This window comes from Lepus europaeus, chromosome 6 (assembly GCF_033115175.1).
Source record: "Lepus europaeus isolate LE1 chromosome 6, mLepTim1.pri, whole genome shotgun sequence".
Classification (NCBI taxonomy): Eukaryota; Metazoa; Chordata; class Mammalia; order Lagomorpha; family Leporidae; genus Lepus; species Lepus europaeus.
In genome coordinates this window covers 117,128,667-117,147,512 of record NC_084832.1, presented here as the reverse complement: position 1 = coordinate 117,147,512, position 18,846 = coordinate 117,128,667, and the positions used below count along the sequence as shown (strand labels likewise).

Genomic DNA, 18,846 nt, shown 5'->3' with positions numbered 1-18,846 from the left:
CCTTTAAGAAGGGACTTCAAAACATTTGTGAAAATGTTTTGCTTAAAAGGTCAGTTTACACTGGTGCAAGGAAAATTTTGAAGTCCGTACATGGTTTGTTCATAATATTAATTTTCAATGACGCGCTTGAAGAACTCCTGCACACAAGCATTTCAAAAGACAAAGCTCCCATCCACGTTTTACTCCCTGAATGCCTCCAACAGCCAGGGCTGAGCCGGATTCGAGCCAGGAGCCAGGAACCCCATCCAGGTCTCCCACATCAGCGGCAGGGACCCAACTACTTGAGCCATCGCCTGCTGCCTCCAGTGTGCACATTAGGAAATGGGAATCAGCAGCAGACCTGAGATTCAGACTCAGGAACTTTTTACAGCCCCCATATTTGTAACCTGCAGCTCATGACTTAGTTCTCATCTTTCCTACCATTTTCTTGCTGGTTGAAGTTTATGTCACACTTCTGGCTAACATCAAATCACAAGCCCTTACACTCTGAGATAGAGTCCTGACTCCTCCACTTCTGAGCTAGCTTCCTGCCAATGTGCCTGAGAAGGCAACAGATGATGGATGGTCCCCTATCAACTATGTGGGAGACACGGCTTCAGCCAGACCCAGCTGTCATGGCAATTTGGGGAATGAACCAGCAGATACAAAACTGATCGATCAATCAATCTCTCTCTCTCTCACCTCCCTCCCCTGTCATTCAAGAAAAGGAAGAGGAAGAAGAAGAGGAGGAAGAAGACGACAAGGAAGTGGAGGACAACGAAGAGTAAGAGGAGGAAGAGGAGGGGGAAGAAAAGGAGGAAAAAGAACAGCAAGAAGAGGAAGAGAAGGAGGAAGAGAAGGAAGGAAGGAAGGAAGGATCATACTAAGAAAACCGGGCTGTGTGTTCCAGAGTCCCAGGTCTCCTTTTCCTCTTGCTCTCTCTTCTCAGAGCTCAGAGATTTTAGAATCTGGCTCCTACTCCACTTTTTTGCATGGATCAAATAATGCAGACAAACATGATCACTGCTCCTAAGACCTAAAACTCACAGTTAGCAAAACACAGCTTTTCTCATGCTTACAAGGATCTATCATAGAGGTGTTTTTAAAAATAAGTCCCCTGGGGCCAGCCTTGTATTGCAGTGGGTTAAGCCTCAGCCTCTCCTGTCAGAGCACCAGCTGGAGTTCGAGCTGCACTGTCTCCAACCCAGCTCCCTGCTAACAGAGACAGCAGCAGCAGAAGGCCCAAGTCCCTAGACCCCTATCACCCATGTAGCAGACCTGGATAAAGTTCCAGGCTCCTGGCTTTGACCTGACCAGGCCTCAGCTTTCGCAGTCATTTGAGGACCGAGCCTGAAGATGGAAGATTTCTCTGCCTCTCTCTGTCTGCCTCTCTTTCTATAACTCTGTGCCTTTCAAATCTTAGGAAAAAAGTGCCCCCCCCCAAACAGTTTAAAGTCAGTATCACAAATCACTCCTCTAACAAGACTGTTCCCGTCTTCGAATGCTGTTTCTAGAGCATACACTCTTGGGGTAGCACTGAGGTACGTGATTAAAGCTGTCTTTAATGCTTGGAAATCAGTCATTCCTGTCCCAAGAGGTGTCACCACCGCACCAAGAGCGGGGGTAACCCAGGCTACTGGGAGACAGGAGTGCCTGCACGCCAGGTACTACTTCTTCCTTCAGGGCAGACATTGCATTGAATCTGGGGATTTATGAACTGGGCTACTGTTTTACTCATGACAACCATAACCAAAGAAGCTTTCAAAATATAACTCAAAATTAGATTGCCACCAACAGGATAACTTCTTGCATAGAAGTATGTACAAAGTTAGTTTGTTTCTGACTGCACAGAATATGAATGTCTTAGTCATTTCTCTAAGCTGACAGATTCAGGTGCCCAAAGTTTTTGATCATCTCTCTTCCATTCCCTCAACAACCTGTACTATTCTTTCCTCCTCCGTGTCTTCGTCTCACCATTTGAGTTGTATGACCTTGAACACGTTACTGAGCCATTGTTCCCCAACAATAAAAATGTCATAATAAAATCATCCTCAAGAAGTTGTTGGAATGACTCTTCATTACCAAGTATAGAAATCCAGTCACTCACAAGGCATACAGTAAACTCTCAATAAATGATATAGAAATAAAGAATGTTTATTTGCTGCAGTAAAAATAGAATGTGTTCCTAGTGAAGGTGGCTGCAATGCAGGGGGTATAGAATATAAACCAACTTCACATCAAGTATGTTTCTTCTACCACACAAACAAGATCAAAGTGACTTTATCATAAAGACATAAATTGATGAATTAAGCAAGACGAATCAATAAGCAATGTTGAAGCGCTTTTGTTCCAAGCTAGAACACTTACAAGACTTGCTGATGGCTGGCTCCACCCACAGCCTCCAGGCTCCCTGGTGTGGAATCCACTTCATCTGTGGTCATCTTCACTGAAACACATCCAGTTTCATGAAAAACTCATTTTCTCCAGGCCACAGGGAATTGACAGGACAATCCTATGAAAGTCACACGCACTGGCCCCACCTGACTTCATGCTGTCCCACGGTTCAAAAACAGAATCATCAATGACGCTGCTTAATCTGCTAGTTTCTCCTTCCCTGTAACCAAAAACAAAACCAGTGAGCTAGGATTCTCTGCTAGACCAAAGCTCGGTTCGTTTTCCAGATGTGCTCTATGCTTTTCTATTCAGATATTTCATTCTGCAATGTTTTGTTTTCGTGACTTATTTAAAACGCAGAGAGAGGCACAGATCTTTCCTCCACTGATTTAATTCCCCAAATGCCTACAACAGCCAGGAGCCCAGAACTCAGTCTGAGAATACCATATGCGTGGCAGAGAACCAGCCGCTGGAGCCGTCACCTGCTGCTCCCCAGGGTGAACTTTAACAGGAAGCTGGAACTGAACCCAAAGCTGGGACTCAGCCCCAGGCACTTTGACAGGGGATGCTGGTGCCCCGCGTGCCATCTTCACTGCTATACCGAGTGCCTGCACCCTCATTCTGAGTTTTCAAACCCTCTATCTGGGGCCGGCGCTGTGGCTCACTTGGTCAATCCTTTGCCTGCGGCACCGGCATCCCATATGGACGCCGGTTCTAGTCCCAGTTGCTCCTCTTCCAGTCCAGCTCTCTGCTGTGGCCCGGGAAGGCAGTGGAGGATGGCCCAAGTGCTTGGGTGCCTGCACCCACATGGGAGACCAGGAGGAAGCACCTGGCTCCATTCTTCAGATCGGCACAGCGCCAGCCGTAGCGGCCATTTAGGGAGTGAACGAACGGAAGGAAGACCTCTCTCTGTCTCTATCTATGATTCTACCTGTCCAAAAAAAAAAAAAAAAAAAACAACAACCTCTGACTATTTAGATCCCAGTTCTGTGCCACTTAGGGGGACAGCAAAGAGGCATCAAGCATTAACTGCACCACCCATCAACTTACAATCTAACATAAAGAGAACACATAACGCACAAACAGGCAGATCATTGGGGGGTGGGGGTCTCAACGGATTAGGGCATCAGCAGGCTTCACCCCAGGCCCATTGAATCAGGGTGGCAGGGCCCAGGGATCAGGTTTAACATCTTTCAGGAGGTTCCAATGCTGCTGTGGTAGGAAAAACTCCAGATCATCATTTGTTTGCCAACCCAACAAACCTGGAGCAGCATTGATCATAAGGACTGTTCCAACAAAGCCTTAGAACACACCCATCTGGGACCCTGATTACCGTTCGCTTCTGCAGTGAGTCATCCACTCTCTCACAGTGGCCTGCAACATTTCCAGACCCACACTCGGGCCTCTGTTTTCAGGGTCGAGCACGCGCCTCAGCTCCTCCAGGCCGCCGTCTTCAGGCTCTGGCCCAGTGTGTCTCAGATTATCCAGGATTCTGCCCACTCCTCCTGAGCCTTAGCAAGAACAAAGGCAAATTCACTTTGAAAAACTGAGAAAAACACAGTTTTGACAGGTAAGATGCTGTTTACCGCTTTCAGATCTCTTGGGTTTGGAACAGACAGAACCTTGCAATCCTGGCGGGCAGGCAGGGTACTGGGGGAGGCCCTGGTCTTGGGTTGGCATCTAATGGTCCTGGTGTTTAGAGAGAGCCCCAACCCAGGATCTGTGATGCAGATCTTGGAAACTAACAGGCCGAGTCTCCCAGTCTCACTCCCTTAGCTTAAAGTTCTTTTGTCCTGCTTCGATGACTGTAAGGAAAAAACTACTAAAATTGGCTCACTAAATTCAGACATTGGTGCAGCCAGCCTCAGAGAGTCCAAGGTCAAAAGACTCTTGAGCTCATTTATCTCCCCTACAGAGAACATCTTTATTCCCCAGGCCATAGCAGAGAGCTGGATCAGAAGTGCAGCAGTTGGGACTAGAACTGGCATCCATATGGGAGGCCGGTGCTGCAGGCAGACAAAATATTAACCTACTGCACCACAGTGCCAGTCCCTGTAGGTAACATCTTGCTCTTTAGTCTTGCAGAACCCTACACCCTGAGCAACAAGCAGCTACCAACTGGACAAGGGCCCCAGAGTGACTGAAACCCACTCTGTCATAATCAAAACTCCCCAAATACAAAATTGGAGGACTAGGACTACTGCTTACCAACCAGAGACCCAGACACGTGCTTGACACACACCACTCTCAACCCCTACTTCAGTCTATGAAAGCCCTTACCCTTAACCCTTTGAGGAGTCAGGTGTTGTACAGTAGTAGCTGTTTGTGCTCCTTGTTCTGCACTTTGCAAAGTAGCCACCACCCCATGTCAGCGACTGGCTTGCCATGCATTAGCGGCATGCCCCCAGGCGTGGGTGGTTCCAGAACAGCAGTGGATCTCAGCTCTGCAGATGACCAGCTCTGCAGCTTTGTGAAATTCCATCATCTCTCTGAGTCTCGATTTCCCATCTTACAGATTTCTCTGAGGTTTCCATAGTGACTGTATGCATAATCGATCACCACTTATGGGATCTGGAGTTGCAGTGCAGTGGATTAATCCAGCAGCTGAGACACAAGCATCTACACAGTGGCCGGTTCAAGTCCCAACTGTTCCAGCTGTTCCCAGCTGATCAGCTCCCTGATACTGTATTTGGGAAAGGAAAGGATGGTCCAAGTGCCTGGGCCCCTGTGCACTACGTGGGAATGCAGAGAAACCTGCTGGCTCCTGGTTTTGGCTTAGCCCAGCCCCAGCCATTGCAGCCATTTGGGAAGTAAACCAGCAGATGGAAGGTGTCTCTGTCTGTCTCTCTCTCAAACAGTTTAATTTTTTTAAAAAAATGTTAAACCCTGAATCCTGTATCTCAAAACTGGGAAGATCTCCTTCTAGGTCCTCCCAGATACTTTAAATCAACTCCAAACGACTTATAATATGTAATGCTGTGTAAATGCTACGTAAACAGTTGCTTTTCTGTATTGTTTTGGGGAAGAAAAAGAAACCTGCACGTGTTCAGTACAGACTGAATTCTTGCGATGCATGGTTGGTCAAGTTCATGGTTGGCTGGATCTGCGGATGTGGAACCCACAGATACAGAGGCCAACTGTAATTTAAAACCACTAGAAGAGCTGCGACCATAGTATGAATAACTCGCATGTGTCTTTTATCCAGATGGACTGTTTGCTGAAGAAGTAACATTCTTCAAAATGGGTAAGGTCATAAGAGACTGACTATCAGAGGATTTGTTCAAGATTAAGGTGACAGCCAAAAATGTGACAACAGGGGCCAGCGCCACGGCACAGTAGGTTAATCCTCCACTTGCAGTGCCGGCATCCCACATAGGCACCGGTTCTCGTCCCAGCTGCTCCTCTTCCAATCCAGCGCTCTGCTGAGGCCTGGACAAGCAGTAGAGGATGCCACAAGTCCTTGGGCCCCTGCACCCACGTGGGAGACCAGGAAGAGGCTCCTGGCTTCGGATCTGCGTAGTACCAGCCGTTGTGGCCACCTGGGGAGTGAACCAGTGGATGGAAGACCTCTCTCTTTCCCTCTCTCTCTCTCTCTCTCTCCTTTTCACTATCTGTAATTCTATCTCTCAAATAATATTTTTTAAAAAATGAATTCTTATGCCTTGATAATTGCTTTTAAAAACAGATTTATGGAATAGCACTGTGGCACAACGGGTTAAGCCACCATCTGTTGTGCCAGCAACAAATGATTCGGGATTGGACCCTGAACCAGGAAACACCAGAACTATGAATTGCTTGAACAACTGACAGAATTCAAATGTAGAATTGTGAATTAGTTAAATATCTAAACTTTGATTACTGTGTTGTGGTCCCATAAGCAAACACACTGTTCATAGGAAAAACACACCTGGGATGGCCTCAGAATAATCCAGTGTGGCAGGGAGGAAAGCAGGTCGGGTTGGACAGCCACAATGTATGCTGCAACCTACTCACCAGTGGCAGAGCCACAAAGGGGAACAGGTGAATGATAAAGCAAATGGAACAAAATGTCAACAATGTTTTCCAACTTTTCTGTTAGTTTGAAGTTTTAGGAAAATGAAGTCACCTCCCCCAACCTAAGGAATCCAGCTGGTATCGGAGGTTAATGAGTGTGAATAAGAAAAATAATTACAATGGATCAAAGATATCAAACATATGCAACTCACTAATTCAAAATATACCCAAAGACTTTGTTAGTGTCATTTCAAGTACCTGCAGAACCAATTTGTTGTTTTGAACACTATCACATAAACAGACACGATCAAGATTTTATCCTGTCTCTCCTATAGGACCCAAGACTCGGGATAGCCAAATAACTGATGAAGATGTCAGAGTTTCTTTTTAGACATATCCCAGCTGACAAATTGGAGAGACACAATGGAATACCACCATTCGCAATACCTATTCCAAGAATAGATCTAGGCCTCACCACTAATATGAAAACACATAATGCTCTCCATGCATAATACTTGGCTCAAAAAAGCCCCTCTCAGTAGAGGCAGAAATTCAGATTAAGTGTTCCTACAACTACACAATCACCAAATCTCACATTGTGACTAAGTCTGAAACGAGAAAAAATTGGTTTAGTAACTTATATTTTAGGGGAAAAGAAGCAGATAAGAAACTATCACAGAGGTAAGGCAGACTATCAAATGCAATGAACCAATCTTTCTTGGATATTGATGTGAACAACGAAACTGAGAAGACATCACACAAATGCCAACTTTTGAATGCTGACAAGCTATTTGAAAATATTAGGAAAGTAATTACTTTTTTGTCACAATAATGGCATGGGAGTTGTGCTTAAAACCTTAATTACCTTTTAGAATTAGGTGCTGAAAGATTTATGGACAAAATAATGCGATCCCTGGGATTTGCCTCAAAATAATGCAGGACAGAATAGAGAGAAATGGGTTGGTTATGAAATGACCCTAATTCTTTATGACACATACATAAGGGTTCATTATACTATTCACTCTATTTCTGAATATACTTGAAATGTCCTATAATAAAAAATGCTTTGATGGCCGGCGCCGTGGCTCAACAGGCTAATCCTCCGCCTTGCGGCACCGGCACCCCGGGTTCTAGTCCCAGTCGGGGCACCAGATTCTGTCCCGGTTGCCCCTCTTCCAGGCCAGCTCTCTGCTGTGGCCCGGGAGTGCAGTGGAGGGTGGGCCAAGTTCTTGGGCCCTGCACCCCATGGGAGACCAGGAGAAGCACCTGGCTCCTGGCTTCGGATAAGCGCAGTGCGCCGACCGGGGCGGCCATTGGAGGGTGAACCAACGGCAAAGGAAGACCTTTCTCTCAGTTTCTCTCTCTCTCACTGTCCACTCTGCCTGTCAAAAAAATAAATAAATAAAAATTTTAAAAAATGCTTTGAGCCAAATAAAACAACGTATCGATGAAGCATCTACAGAAAGAGATACAACAAATCACTAACAAGTATTTACTCACGGAAATATGTGTAGAATTACCACGGATTTCTCCCTTCCTTTTGCTTATCAACACACTGTTAATTTCATTATGATGAGCATGAATCATTTACATACTAAAAATTACTTGCAACACTATAAAAATACATTTCTCAAAAAAAAAAAAAACCAGAAGTGACAATCTAAAATTAGCTAAAATTTTTGAGCTAAACTTGGATAGTGGTTTTCTGTATTTGAAGTGTGTATTTCTTGTGAGAAGACACCTGTGACATGTAGTTCCAATTAATGATCAGAGCTGTTAAGTCAGTTAATGAGCTAAAAAAAAAAAATACATCACTCAAGTCACTGTTAAAATAAGCCAAACAGGAACAAGAAAATTATCAAGAATTAACCAAGACCTAAATAGCCAACCTATCGCCCAAATTAGTTTGTATCCACGACACATGTAGACAGTTACCCAGCCCCCATGCAAACCATTGATTTCCCTTTCTCTCACAACAGGAAGTACAGATGACTCGGTGAGCATGAGCCAATATCTGAGCAGGTCATTTTCAACTTACCTCTGCATGTTGTGTCCCATGCATGAAAAATACCAGCAAGCGGCTCATCCCCCGGGGCCCCGTGCGCGCCGGGGGTGACATCATCTTTGCCGTCATCACCTCCCAGTTTCCACTCTATGAGAAGAAAACATTTGCCAACCCAGATGCTTTCCTGTGCTGCAATGATTCATTTCTCATTTCAGGGGTTTAATTTTAACAACGAAGGCCTATTTTAATAACCAGCAGTGAGTACCGATGACCTCACTTGAATGACTACATTCAAAAGACAGACTTGAAAGTTTCCCTATTCACTCTTCTTTTTTTAGAGTGTTATAAAAGTGGGGGTGGGAGGAAGATGGAGAGAAACATGAAATTTACCCTCTAATATTAATACTGTACGTGTGAAACACAACAGGTACAACACCAATAAAAATATTTTTAAGAGAAATGGAAGGGCTGGCACTGTGGTGCAACAGATTCAGTTGCTACCTGTAACACTGCCATCCCATATGAGCACTGGCTCGAGTCCCCGCTGCTCCACTTCCTATCCAGCTCCCTGCTAATAGACTTGGGGAAGTTACAGAAGGTGGTCCAAGTGCTTGGGCACCTACCACTCACCTAAGGGACAAGGATGGAGCTCCAGCATCCGGGTGTCGGCCTGTTCAGGCACGGCAGTTGTGGACACTCAGGGAGTGAACCAGCAGATGAAACAGCTCCATTTCAAATAAAATGAGCTTTCCAAGGAAGAAAGAGGGAAAGCAGAAACCACTTATACAGCGGGGCACCACTTTACATTATTTTGCTTTGTAGAGTCTATTACTCTGTCAATCATCTCCCAAGTAGAATTCCCTAAATCACAACTCAGGTGCAACAGTTACTGCCTCCTTTAGCTTCCCTCCGATTCACTCAATGGAACCATTTTTCCTAAGCTTATTTGACTCCTACACAAAGAAATGTAAAACTGATCACTTTGGCAAGTGGGGGATGTGTATGAATTTTAATTCTCCTATGTCTAAGTCTGCCCACTGTGACATTCTAATTGGGTCCGGAAAAGGCTTGTTTTCCGATTAGTAGAGAAATACCACGAGGTTATGACTGTAAACAGAATCCACAGTTTGCTTCAGATTTTTAATTGAAACCATCCAAAATACCTACAATTTGGCCCATAAGATTTTCAGGGAAGAAAGGAGGAAATATACTTAAAAGGGACAGGTGGATTGCTCCATCCGAACTCCAGTGATGTGGACTTTGCTGAAGTACACCTGCATATGGCTATATTGGAAGAGTGAATATTAACAAGTGAATATTTACCATCTTCATTCAAAGATAATTGTTTCACCACTGACTCCTGGGGAGTCATAGAGTCAGAGCTTTGGCCAGAAGTGGAATCAAAGTCAAGTGTGAAGGTTCTACAATTTTCACTACCACAGGTTTCCAAATCCTCGTTCAAGAACATCCCTTGTCTCCTCCGTGATTGCAAAGGTGTGCCACTCTGCTTGCTGCTGGATCTCAGTCTCAAAGCATTTTCAGAACTTGTCAGTGTAACAGAATATGTTCTATTCCCAGGAGAGTCTAGAGGGGCGAGGGGTGGGGTTCTTGGAGATACCACCTTAGGACAAGAAATGAAGGCACCAACTTGCTCAGAACTTGAGAAAGGAGAGGCGGGCACAGGAAAGTGAGCAGCCATCCCTATCCTCAGCAGATCCCCCAGGTTCTTCTTGACGTGGGCCCGGGGACTCTGAGAACCGCTGGCTTGGTATCTGATGATCTGGCGAATTGGGTTTGACGTCACCTCTCTCTTTTGGATGGCTCTGATTTTTCTACAAATGCTTTCCACTGGGTGATGTCGTTTCTCAGTTCCCTTCCTGGTAGCAGCCATCGTAGACTTTTCTCCAGTTCAATAGAAGAGATGGCTAAAGTACAGGTAAAAGCAGACACGTTTTTAAAAGTTAGCATCATCTTAATCATAATTTTGTAATAGGCTGTTTATTCCCAAATCAACTTTGTGGGATGAAGGCAACATATTCAACTGCTTTAAATAATTTTCCATGTATTTAGCTTTGGCACTCAATTTTTAGAAGTGAATACAGCTAATATACAGAGGACTTACTATGCACCAGGCATGGGACTAAAACCCGTCACATGTTATCAGCTCAAGGCATTGTCAAGACAACTTCTTGAGGTTAATATCAATAGTGCCTCCACTAGCAGGCAAAGAACAAGGGACCCAGGGTAACCCCCAGGTAAGTGCCAGAGCCCAGATTCCACCCAGACAATCCAGCTCCAAAACTATTTTTTAAGATAGTTTTATTTATTTCAAAGTCAGATAAACAGAGACAGAGAGAGGTCTGTGTCTACTGGTTCACTCCACAAATGGCCTCAACAGCCAGAAGTGGGTCAAGTTGAAGCCAGGAGTTTCATCCAGATATCCTACATGGGTACAGAGGCCCAAGGACTTGGACCATCTTCTGCTTTCCCAGTCTATTAGCAGGGAGGTGGATCAGAAGTGGAGCAGCCAGGACATGAACTGGCATCCATATGGGATACTGGAATTGGACATAGTGTTACCCACTATGATTCAGTGCCAGCCCCTGAGACTGGATTCTAGACAACCTTGATTTTCATTTATAATAATGTCAAGAGTGATGACAATGGTGATGGCAGTAATGCTGTTAAGACCTCCCATTTGAGTACCTACCACCAGCACAGCTCTGGTTCTCAACTATTAAGAACTTACTAAGTATGCCCCACATTAAGAGTTTTACATATATCACGCCTAAACTTCACCCAAAGCCTGCCAGGTGTATGGAAATACCCTTTTTACAGATAAGGAAATGAGACTCAAAGAGATCAAGTAACTTGCTAATGGTCACATCTTTGAGTCAAAATAGGTCTAACTCCAACAATTTTACTATATGACCAGATACAAGTATATTTCATTAAGTTCATGGAAAATGTAATTAAAAGGTTTCAGGACAAAAGTTTTCCAAATTCATGCTTATGTTCATACTTTACACTTTCCATGACATTTTTAAAGAATCCATAATTGCATGGATTGCAAAATTTTTTGCACCAAGAAAAATTTCTTTTTTTGCTAAAGGCACAGCCATGATGGCCAGGGCTAGACCAGGCTGAAGCCCGGAATTCCATCTGGATTTACCACAGAGTGATAGGGGCCCAAGTACTTGGGTCATTTTTGCTGCTTTTCCAGGTGCAACAGCAAGGAACTGGATCAGAAGTGGGGCAGCCCATATGGGAACCAGCACCCCAATATGAGATGCCAGCATTGCAAGCAGCAGATGAACCTGTTGGGCCACAATACTGGCCCCTAACCTTATCTTTGAATTTCATCTTCTATGATCTTGTAGGTATATACTTGTTTGTGACTTTTTGAAAAAGCATGACCTTACTTTTTGCAAGACAGTAACTAGGGTATTTAGAAATAAATCCTCAATTTTACTTAATCTGTTAAAGTTTATCTACTTATTTGCAAGGCAGATAGGCAAAGACTGACAGCTCTCCCATCCACAGGTCCACTTCCCAAATGCCTACAATATCTTGAGCTGTACCAGGTTGAAACTGGGACCCCAGAACTACATCGAGGTTTCCACATGGATGACAGGAACCCAAATACTTTAGCTATCACCGGCCACTTCCTAGGGTGTTTATTTGCAGGAGGCTGGAATGAGAAGCTGAGCAGGACTCAAAGTCATGCACTTTGATATGGGATGGGGGCCTCTCAAGTGGTATCTTAACCCCTGTGCCAGATGCGCACCCAAAAACTGGAAAAATTTAAAATACTCTGGACAAAGAGTTCTAATAGTGTGAATAACTGCAAACAGTTGAATAGTTGTAAGGAGCTCCAAGGTCATGATTTTCAGGACCTTAGCCACCATTTCCATAGATCTTTGTTAAACCACCTCATAAGGAATGAACAAAAGGTACAGAAATTTTTAAGAAGCTCCAAGTCAAAGGACTATCCAGACATGTTAGGAAGAAGAGAACCAAAACCCCCTCCCTCTGGCTTACTCCAACTTGAATGTGATGGCCCTAAGCTCCACTCGGGACATTTCCACCCATACAATCCTTGACTATTTAAGGCAAGGGCCATCTCCAGTCCATCATGTGCTCACTCGGCAACACTCTTCATCTACCAAAGGCTGGTCTTTCACAAACAAGCCCAGAACACATTCCTGTACTGAAATCCAGCCATCAGTGCACACCCACTGGACTCTATCTCTCTGACATTGTAGAATTGTACTACGTGTTTTGTCTTGCAATTAAATTTCATCTTCTTGTGTTATTTCAAATACATGTTCTCTTCATGTTCCTTGACATTTTGAAATTTAAAAGCCACACTGTGATTTTTTTTCTAAATACCCAATAATTTCTAAATACCCAGTAATTGTCAGAGTAACTGACAAGGTGGAGATGTAAACATGTGTATCGTCATCAAGCTTAGGGAATTTCCCCCCAGCTGAGATAACTGTTGGCCCCTCACTCCCTTAAGCTACCAGCTTCTCTGGAGAACTCCCCCAAAGCCCAACAGGAGTTACCCATTTGGGTCCTCAAGGGTGGATATGAGGGAGTAGTAATGACAGAATTAGAGAACTCATCTCTGAACATAATGCATCCCAAATCTACAGCTGTCTGTGCCTTATCATGAGCATATTTGACTTCCCTATGACAATCAGAGAGTCTTTTTAAAAAAGATTTATTTATTTCAAAGTCAGAGTTACACAGAAATAAGACAGGCAGAGGCAGAGAGAGAGGGTTCACTCCCCAGATGGCCACAACGGCCAGAGCTGTACCGATCTGAAGCCAGGAGCTCGGGAGCTTCTTCCTGGTCCCCCACGTGGGTGCAGGAGCCCAAGGACTTGGGCCAGCTTCTACTGCTTTCCCAGGCTACAGCAGAGAGCTGGACAGGAAGTGGAGCAGCCAGGTCTCAAACCGGCACCCATATGGGAAGCTGGCACTTCAGGCCAGGGCATTAACCCACTGCACCACAGCGCCAGCCCCAATCAGAGAGTCTTATGAAAATTTAGTTCAGTGTCTCTATCAATGTTCTCAACGTCCGTGAAGAGTTTATCCCTTTTAGAACCTCAGAGGTGAGGCGCAAGTTGGGATGAGGATTATAAGTATCGTAGAATTGGAACCCCCCAGATTCTAGGACTGCCTCCCAGGCCAGCATTCCTGATGAGTGTTGAAGTCCTGGCTGCTCCACTTCCAATCCAGCTCCCTGCTAGTAAGCCTGGGAAAGCAGTCGAAGATGGCCCAAGTCCTTGTATTCCTGCCACCATGTGGGAGATTTGAATGGAGTTCCAGGTATCCTGGCTTCTGCCTGTGCCAGCCCCAGACACTGTGATCACCTGGGGACTGAACCAGTTTAACTCTGCCTTTCAAATAAATAAATCAGAGCCCAGAGTGCTCGCCATTACATAATGGAACCAGGCTTCAAATAAATAAATCTTAAAAAAAAAAAAGTAAAAAGACTCCCAGCCCGCCCACTCATGTCACCTAACACTGCTGTGAGATGCTGTTCAAGCCTTGATCAAAGCCTCGCTGAGCAGGCAACCTTGTCCATTAGCTCTTCTCATCCTGAACTGTGTTCTGATTTTCTGAACTCCATGACTAATGCCAGTGAGCCTGCTGGGCAGTTAACAAGGTAACACTTCCTAAGAGTACGCTAAGACACTGGCCTTCCACACACTGACAGATCTTCTCAAGATTAATGTGTTTGCTTTTTCTAATACAGAACAGAACATTTGTGGGAGTTCAATAAATAAGATGGGATGATAAAGATTTCAAATTTGTGCTACCTTCTCCATATATAGCCTGGAAATGTCTCTCGTTGTCTCTCCTGGAACCTCTTTTTTGATCGTAGATCCCGGTGGAAAGGATTAACCACAGTTTTCACTAATGCTTCCAGATACCAGGCTGACTCACTTAGAACTTTGACTCACATCTAACTGCCTTTGAAAAAAACCTTCACCGCAAATAAAAGCTCAGAGTCGCTCTATCAGGACAATCAGCTACTTGGAGTCTGTCTTTGAAAAGGGATTTCTTCCTTATTTGTCTGTTTTAGGCGTTTATGTAACAATGGTACATCTGCAGAAATCCCAACTCCAAGACCCGCTCTTGTTGTTAAATTCTCCCAATCTCAGTTACATTCTACTTACTTGCAGTTAAAATACTCTTAGTATTCATTGATTTAGGCAGTCAACCAACATTTAATAAACGCTTTCTATACGCTAAGTCCTGTGTAGACACTGTGGACAGTGTGGTGAGCAAAACAGAGTACCTGTTCTTCTAACTTTTATAAATCCATGGGGATTCCAATATGAACAAGTAAGCCCCTAGAGTTGCCATATTAAATTCAGGATGCCCAATGAAATTTGAATTTTAAATAAACAATGACAGATTTTTAGTGCCAGGAAGTCTTTGATGTTTCATGGAAAATATTTTAGGGGCCTTCAACTCGTTCAGGGAAATATGTGTATCATGCAAAGTCTATGCATGAATTCTTACAAATCTTTGCACCCAAATGAGCTCTTAATACCAATTTTCCATGAACTGTTTGAATTCCCCTCATATAAGGAAAAATTATTTGGTGTCTACACAAAACTCAGATTTCACCTGGGTTTCTCCTAGTTCCATTAGCTACATCTGGCACTAACACTTGCAAATAATTAAGCTTGCAAATAATAAGTGCGTGTATAGATAGAGGATATGAGAACATGCAACAGGAGATTATGCCAGTCTGGGAGTGAGGACACAGTACTGCATTTCATGCACTGAACATAAAGCTACACATACTGTTCGCTAAACCCAGGTTCATTAACACAAGGTTGAAAAAGCAGAACTCTTCCCGGTATTGTGGCACAGTGAGTTAAGCCACGGCTCACAAAACCAGCATTGCTGTATCAGAGCACTGGTTCCAGTCCCAGCTAACGTGCCTCGGAAAAGCAGTGGATGGCCCAAGTCCTTGGGCCCCTGTCACCCACGTGGTGGATGTGGATGGAGTTCTGGGCTCCTGGCTTTGGCCTGGCCCAGCCCCAGACATTGGAGCCATTTGAGGAGTAAACCAACAGACGGAAGATATCTTCTGTTCCTCTCTCTCATTAATGCTCTGCCTTTCAAATAAATCTTTAAAAAATACGTTTAAAGCCAAACTATGAATATGCTCTAGGAATTTCCACTTGGATTCACAATGTGCTGAATCTAAGGAAAAAGCGTATTCATCATTATCCAAGCCCCTTATTGTATTAATCTTATTTGTTATCCTCCTGTTGACCGAATTATGCTTTGTGGTTCTTGTTTATACAATTTTCAGTCCTGTTATTGTCTTAAATTCTTTATTTGAAAGACACAGCAACAAGCAGAGGGGGAGAAAAAAAGGGAGAGATCGCCCATCCATTGGTTCACTCCTGGATGAGGGCCTGATGCCAGGGGGCCCCAAGTGGTGGCTTAATCTGCCAAGCCACATTGCCCGCCCCAGTTAAAGCTCGAGTCAACATTTCTCAATCATCTGCCTCCTCCAAAACTACAAAGCAGTAATTCAAAGTCTGTGGTGCCTAGCAACATCTATAAATAAGCCTTGTTTGGTTCTTATCTAAAGTTGCACTGAGACTCCCAGAAATCGACATCTGTTCAGTGAGTTAAAGTCAACCTACTGGCTGGGGCCGCGACTCACTTGGCTAACCCTCTGCCTGCGGCGCCGGCACCCCGGGTTCTAGTCCCGGTCGGGGTGCCAGATTCTGTCCCAGTTGCCCCTCTTGCAGTCCAGCTCTCTGCTGTGGCCCAGGAGGGCAGTGGAGGACGGCCCAGGTGCTTGGGTCCTGCACCCGCATGGGAGACCAAGAGGAAGCACCTGGCTCCTGGCTTCGGATCGGCGCAGTGCACCAGCTGTAGCGGCCACTTTGGGGGTGAACCAATGGAAGGAAGACCTTTCTCTCTGTCTCTCTTTCGAACTCTGCCTGTCAAAAATAAATTTATTAAAAAAAAAAAAGTCAACCTACTGTGCATGTGTATTATTGTTGGCATTTCATGTTCCTCGAACTTCAAACATAATATCTAAATTCTTCAATCAACTGCAATAACTGGATTTCATGGCAAAGAAAGGCATGAAATTTATATACAGGTACAAAAGCAGCAGTCTTGAGAAAGTTAGCAAGTCTCAGGATGACTCAAAGTCCTACCAAAGTCTTCTGATTGTAACCCTCCCCACCACCCCAAAAAGATGGGGCCGGCATTCTAACAGCAGCATCGCACATCAAGCGCAGGTTTCAGTCTCGGCTGCTCCACTTCCAATTCAGCTCCCTGCTTATGCATCCGGGAAAGCAGCTGAGGTGGCTCAGTCCTTGGGCCCCTGCCACTTATGTGGGAGAACAAGACGGAGTTCCTGGCTTTGGCTTGGCTCAGCCCTAAACACTGTGGCCATTTCAGGAGTGAGCCAATGGCTTGAAGATTTCTCCCTCCACCTGCTACCCCTAGTCACTCTGCCTTTCAAATAAATAAATCTACCTTTATAAAAAAAAAAATTATGTTGGGGCTTGTGTTGTGGCACTGCAGGTTACACTGCCACGTGAAATCCCATGTAAATGCAGGTTCAAGTTCCTATTGCTCCACTTCTGATCCAGCTCCCTGCTTGTGGCCTGGGAAGGCAGTAAAGTTGGCCCAAGTGCTTGGGCCCCTGTACTCTGTGTGCGAGACTCGGATGGAGTTCTAAGCTCCTGGCTTTGGCCTTGCCTAGCTCCAACCAATGCTGCCATTTGGGGAGTGAACCAGTAGATAAATTTCTCTTTCTCTCCCCTTCTTCTCTGTAATGCCGCCTTTCAAAAAAATGTTTTAAAAAAGCTTATGTTGACAATGTTATTACCTTTATCAGCCACCTTTTCTCTCCTCCCTTTCCTAATGTTATTAAGGTTTGTATCAAAATTGAAAATGTATCTTGATGTGAATGGAATGGGAGAGGGAGCGGGAGATGGGAAGGGCACGAGTGGGAGGGAAATTATGGAGGGGGAAGCCATTGTAATCCATAAACTGTACTTTGGAAATCTATATTTACTAAATAAAAATTTTAAAAAGACTTATATAAAAAAAATCACTGATTATGTGATTACTAATCCAAGCAAATCTCACAACTCAGGTGACAAAGCTCAGCTTGGCGATTTCATTACAGCAAAACTCTAACTGATGTGAAAAATGTAAGGGTGGATATCCGATGCCATGGGTAAGCTCTGCGTGGGGTGCCCACATCCTGTATCAGAGCGCCTGGGTTCCAATCCCAGCTCTGATCCTGACTCCAGCTTCCTGCTGATGTGTACCCTGGGAGGCAACAGATAGCTGGGAAGCCATTAACCATAGGGGAGACCCAGATTCAGTTCCTGGGACCTGGCTTTGGTCTGGCCCAGCCCTGGCTGTTGCAGGCATTTGGAAAGTAAAACAGCAATAGGAAGATACCCCTCTCTCTCTCTTCCTTTCAAATAAATGAACCTATTTTTTAAATTTAAATATGCATGTGGGGACCGGCGCTGTGGCATAGAGGGTAAAGCCGCCGCCCGCAGTGCTGGATCCCATATGGGCACCGGTTCAAGTGTTGGCTGCTCTACTTCTGATCCAGCTCTCTGCTATGGCCTGGGAAGGCAGCAGAAGATGGGCCTCTGCACCCACGTGGGAGACCTGAAAGAAGCTCCAGGCTCCTGACTTCAGATCAGCCCAGCTCTAGCCACTGTGAGTGAACCAGTGGATGGAAGACCCCCCCCACCCCACCCCTGCTTCTCTAACTCTGCCTTTGAAATAAATAAATTTTTAAAAAATGCTTGTGTAGGTATATTAATAAACAAGCGATTCTTTGACAAAACAGTCTTTCACTAACGATTAGATGGCACAATCTTCATCACAATATAGAAGAAACACCTGTTCAGCAACACAAACCCAGGAGCCACATCTTGAGCAAGCCCAGTGGGAGGGTGCAGCATGGTTTTCCACTTAACCAGCTAATTTTACATTTGCCGGATTACACTGTTTCCAGTCTCTCTGTGACTCATGTTTTATGTGGTAACATCCTAACACCGGCTTTTTCCTGCCCTTTCTAGGATGGTGGCTGCTAATACTCAGCATGATATACAAGCCACAAGCCCCGGGGTTAGGAGATGCTCCCCCAAGCCTTCACGGGCAAGTCTTTCTCGTGGTTCATAAATGCAAACTGCCAGAGACCGAATGCTCCCACCTATCACTTAACCATGATCTTTTCAGCTGCTGGGCTGGGTCACACCACGCTTACTATTGGAACAACTCCTGAAATAGCAGAGTCACGCCGGTGCTGTGTTCTTCCGTTTCACTTGTTACTTTGTGCAGTCTGGGTTTCTTCTCAGAAACCGAGAGGGGACTTACTATCATCTCTAACCCCAGATTCACGGACTCCCATGTTTACCAGCCCCGGGGTCCAGAAGACTAAGCCT

At 44.8% G+C, this 18,846-nt stretch overlaps 1 protein-coding gene across 1 annotated transcript in view; it reads right to left on the bottom strand.

Moving 5' to 3' along the window:
- The window catches only part of IRAG2 (inositol 1,4,5-triphosphate receptor associated 2), a 111,601-nt gene extending 101,339 nt beyond the window's left edge, over positions 1–10,262 (bottom strand). Inside the window, exons 1-5 of the mRNA XM_062195232.1 lie at positions 9,695–10,262; positions 8,405–8,518; positions 3,707–3,884; positions 2,511–2,593; positions 2,347–2,425 (exon numbers count right to left, since the gene is read on the bottom strand). Of these exons, the coding sequence (XP_062051216.1) occupies positions 2,347–2,425; positions 2,511–2,593; positions 3,707–3,884; positions 8,405–8,518; positions 9,695–10,262 (1,022 nt within the window). The remainder of the gene's footprint in view (positions 1–2,346; positions 2,426–2,510; positions 2,594–3,706; positions 3,885–8,404; positions 8,519–9,694) is intronic.
- Between the last annotated feature and the right edge of the window lie 8,584 nt (positions 10,263–18,846).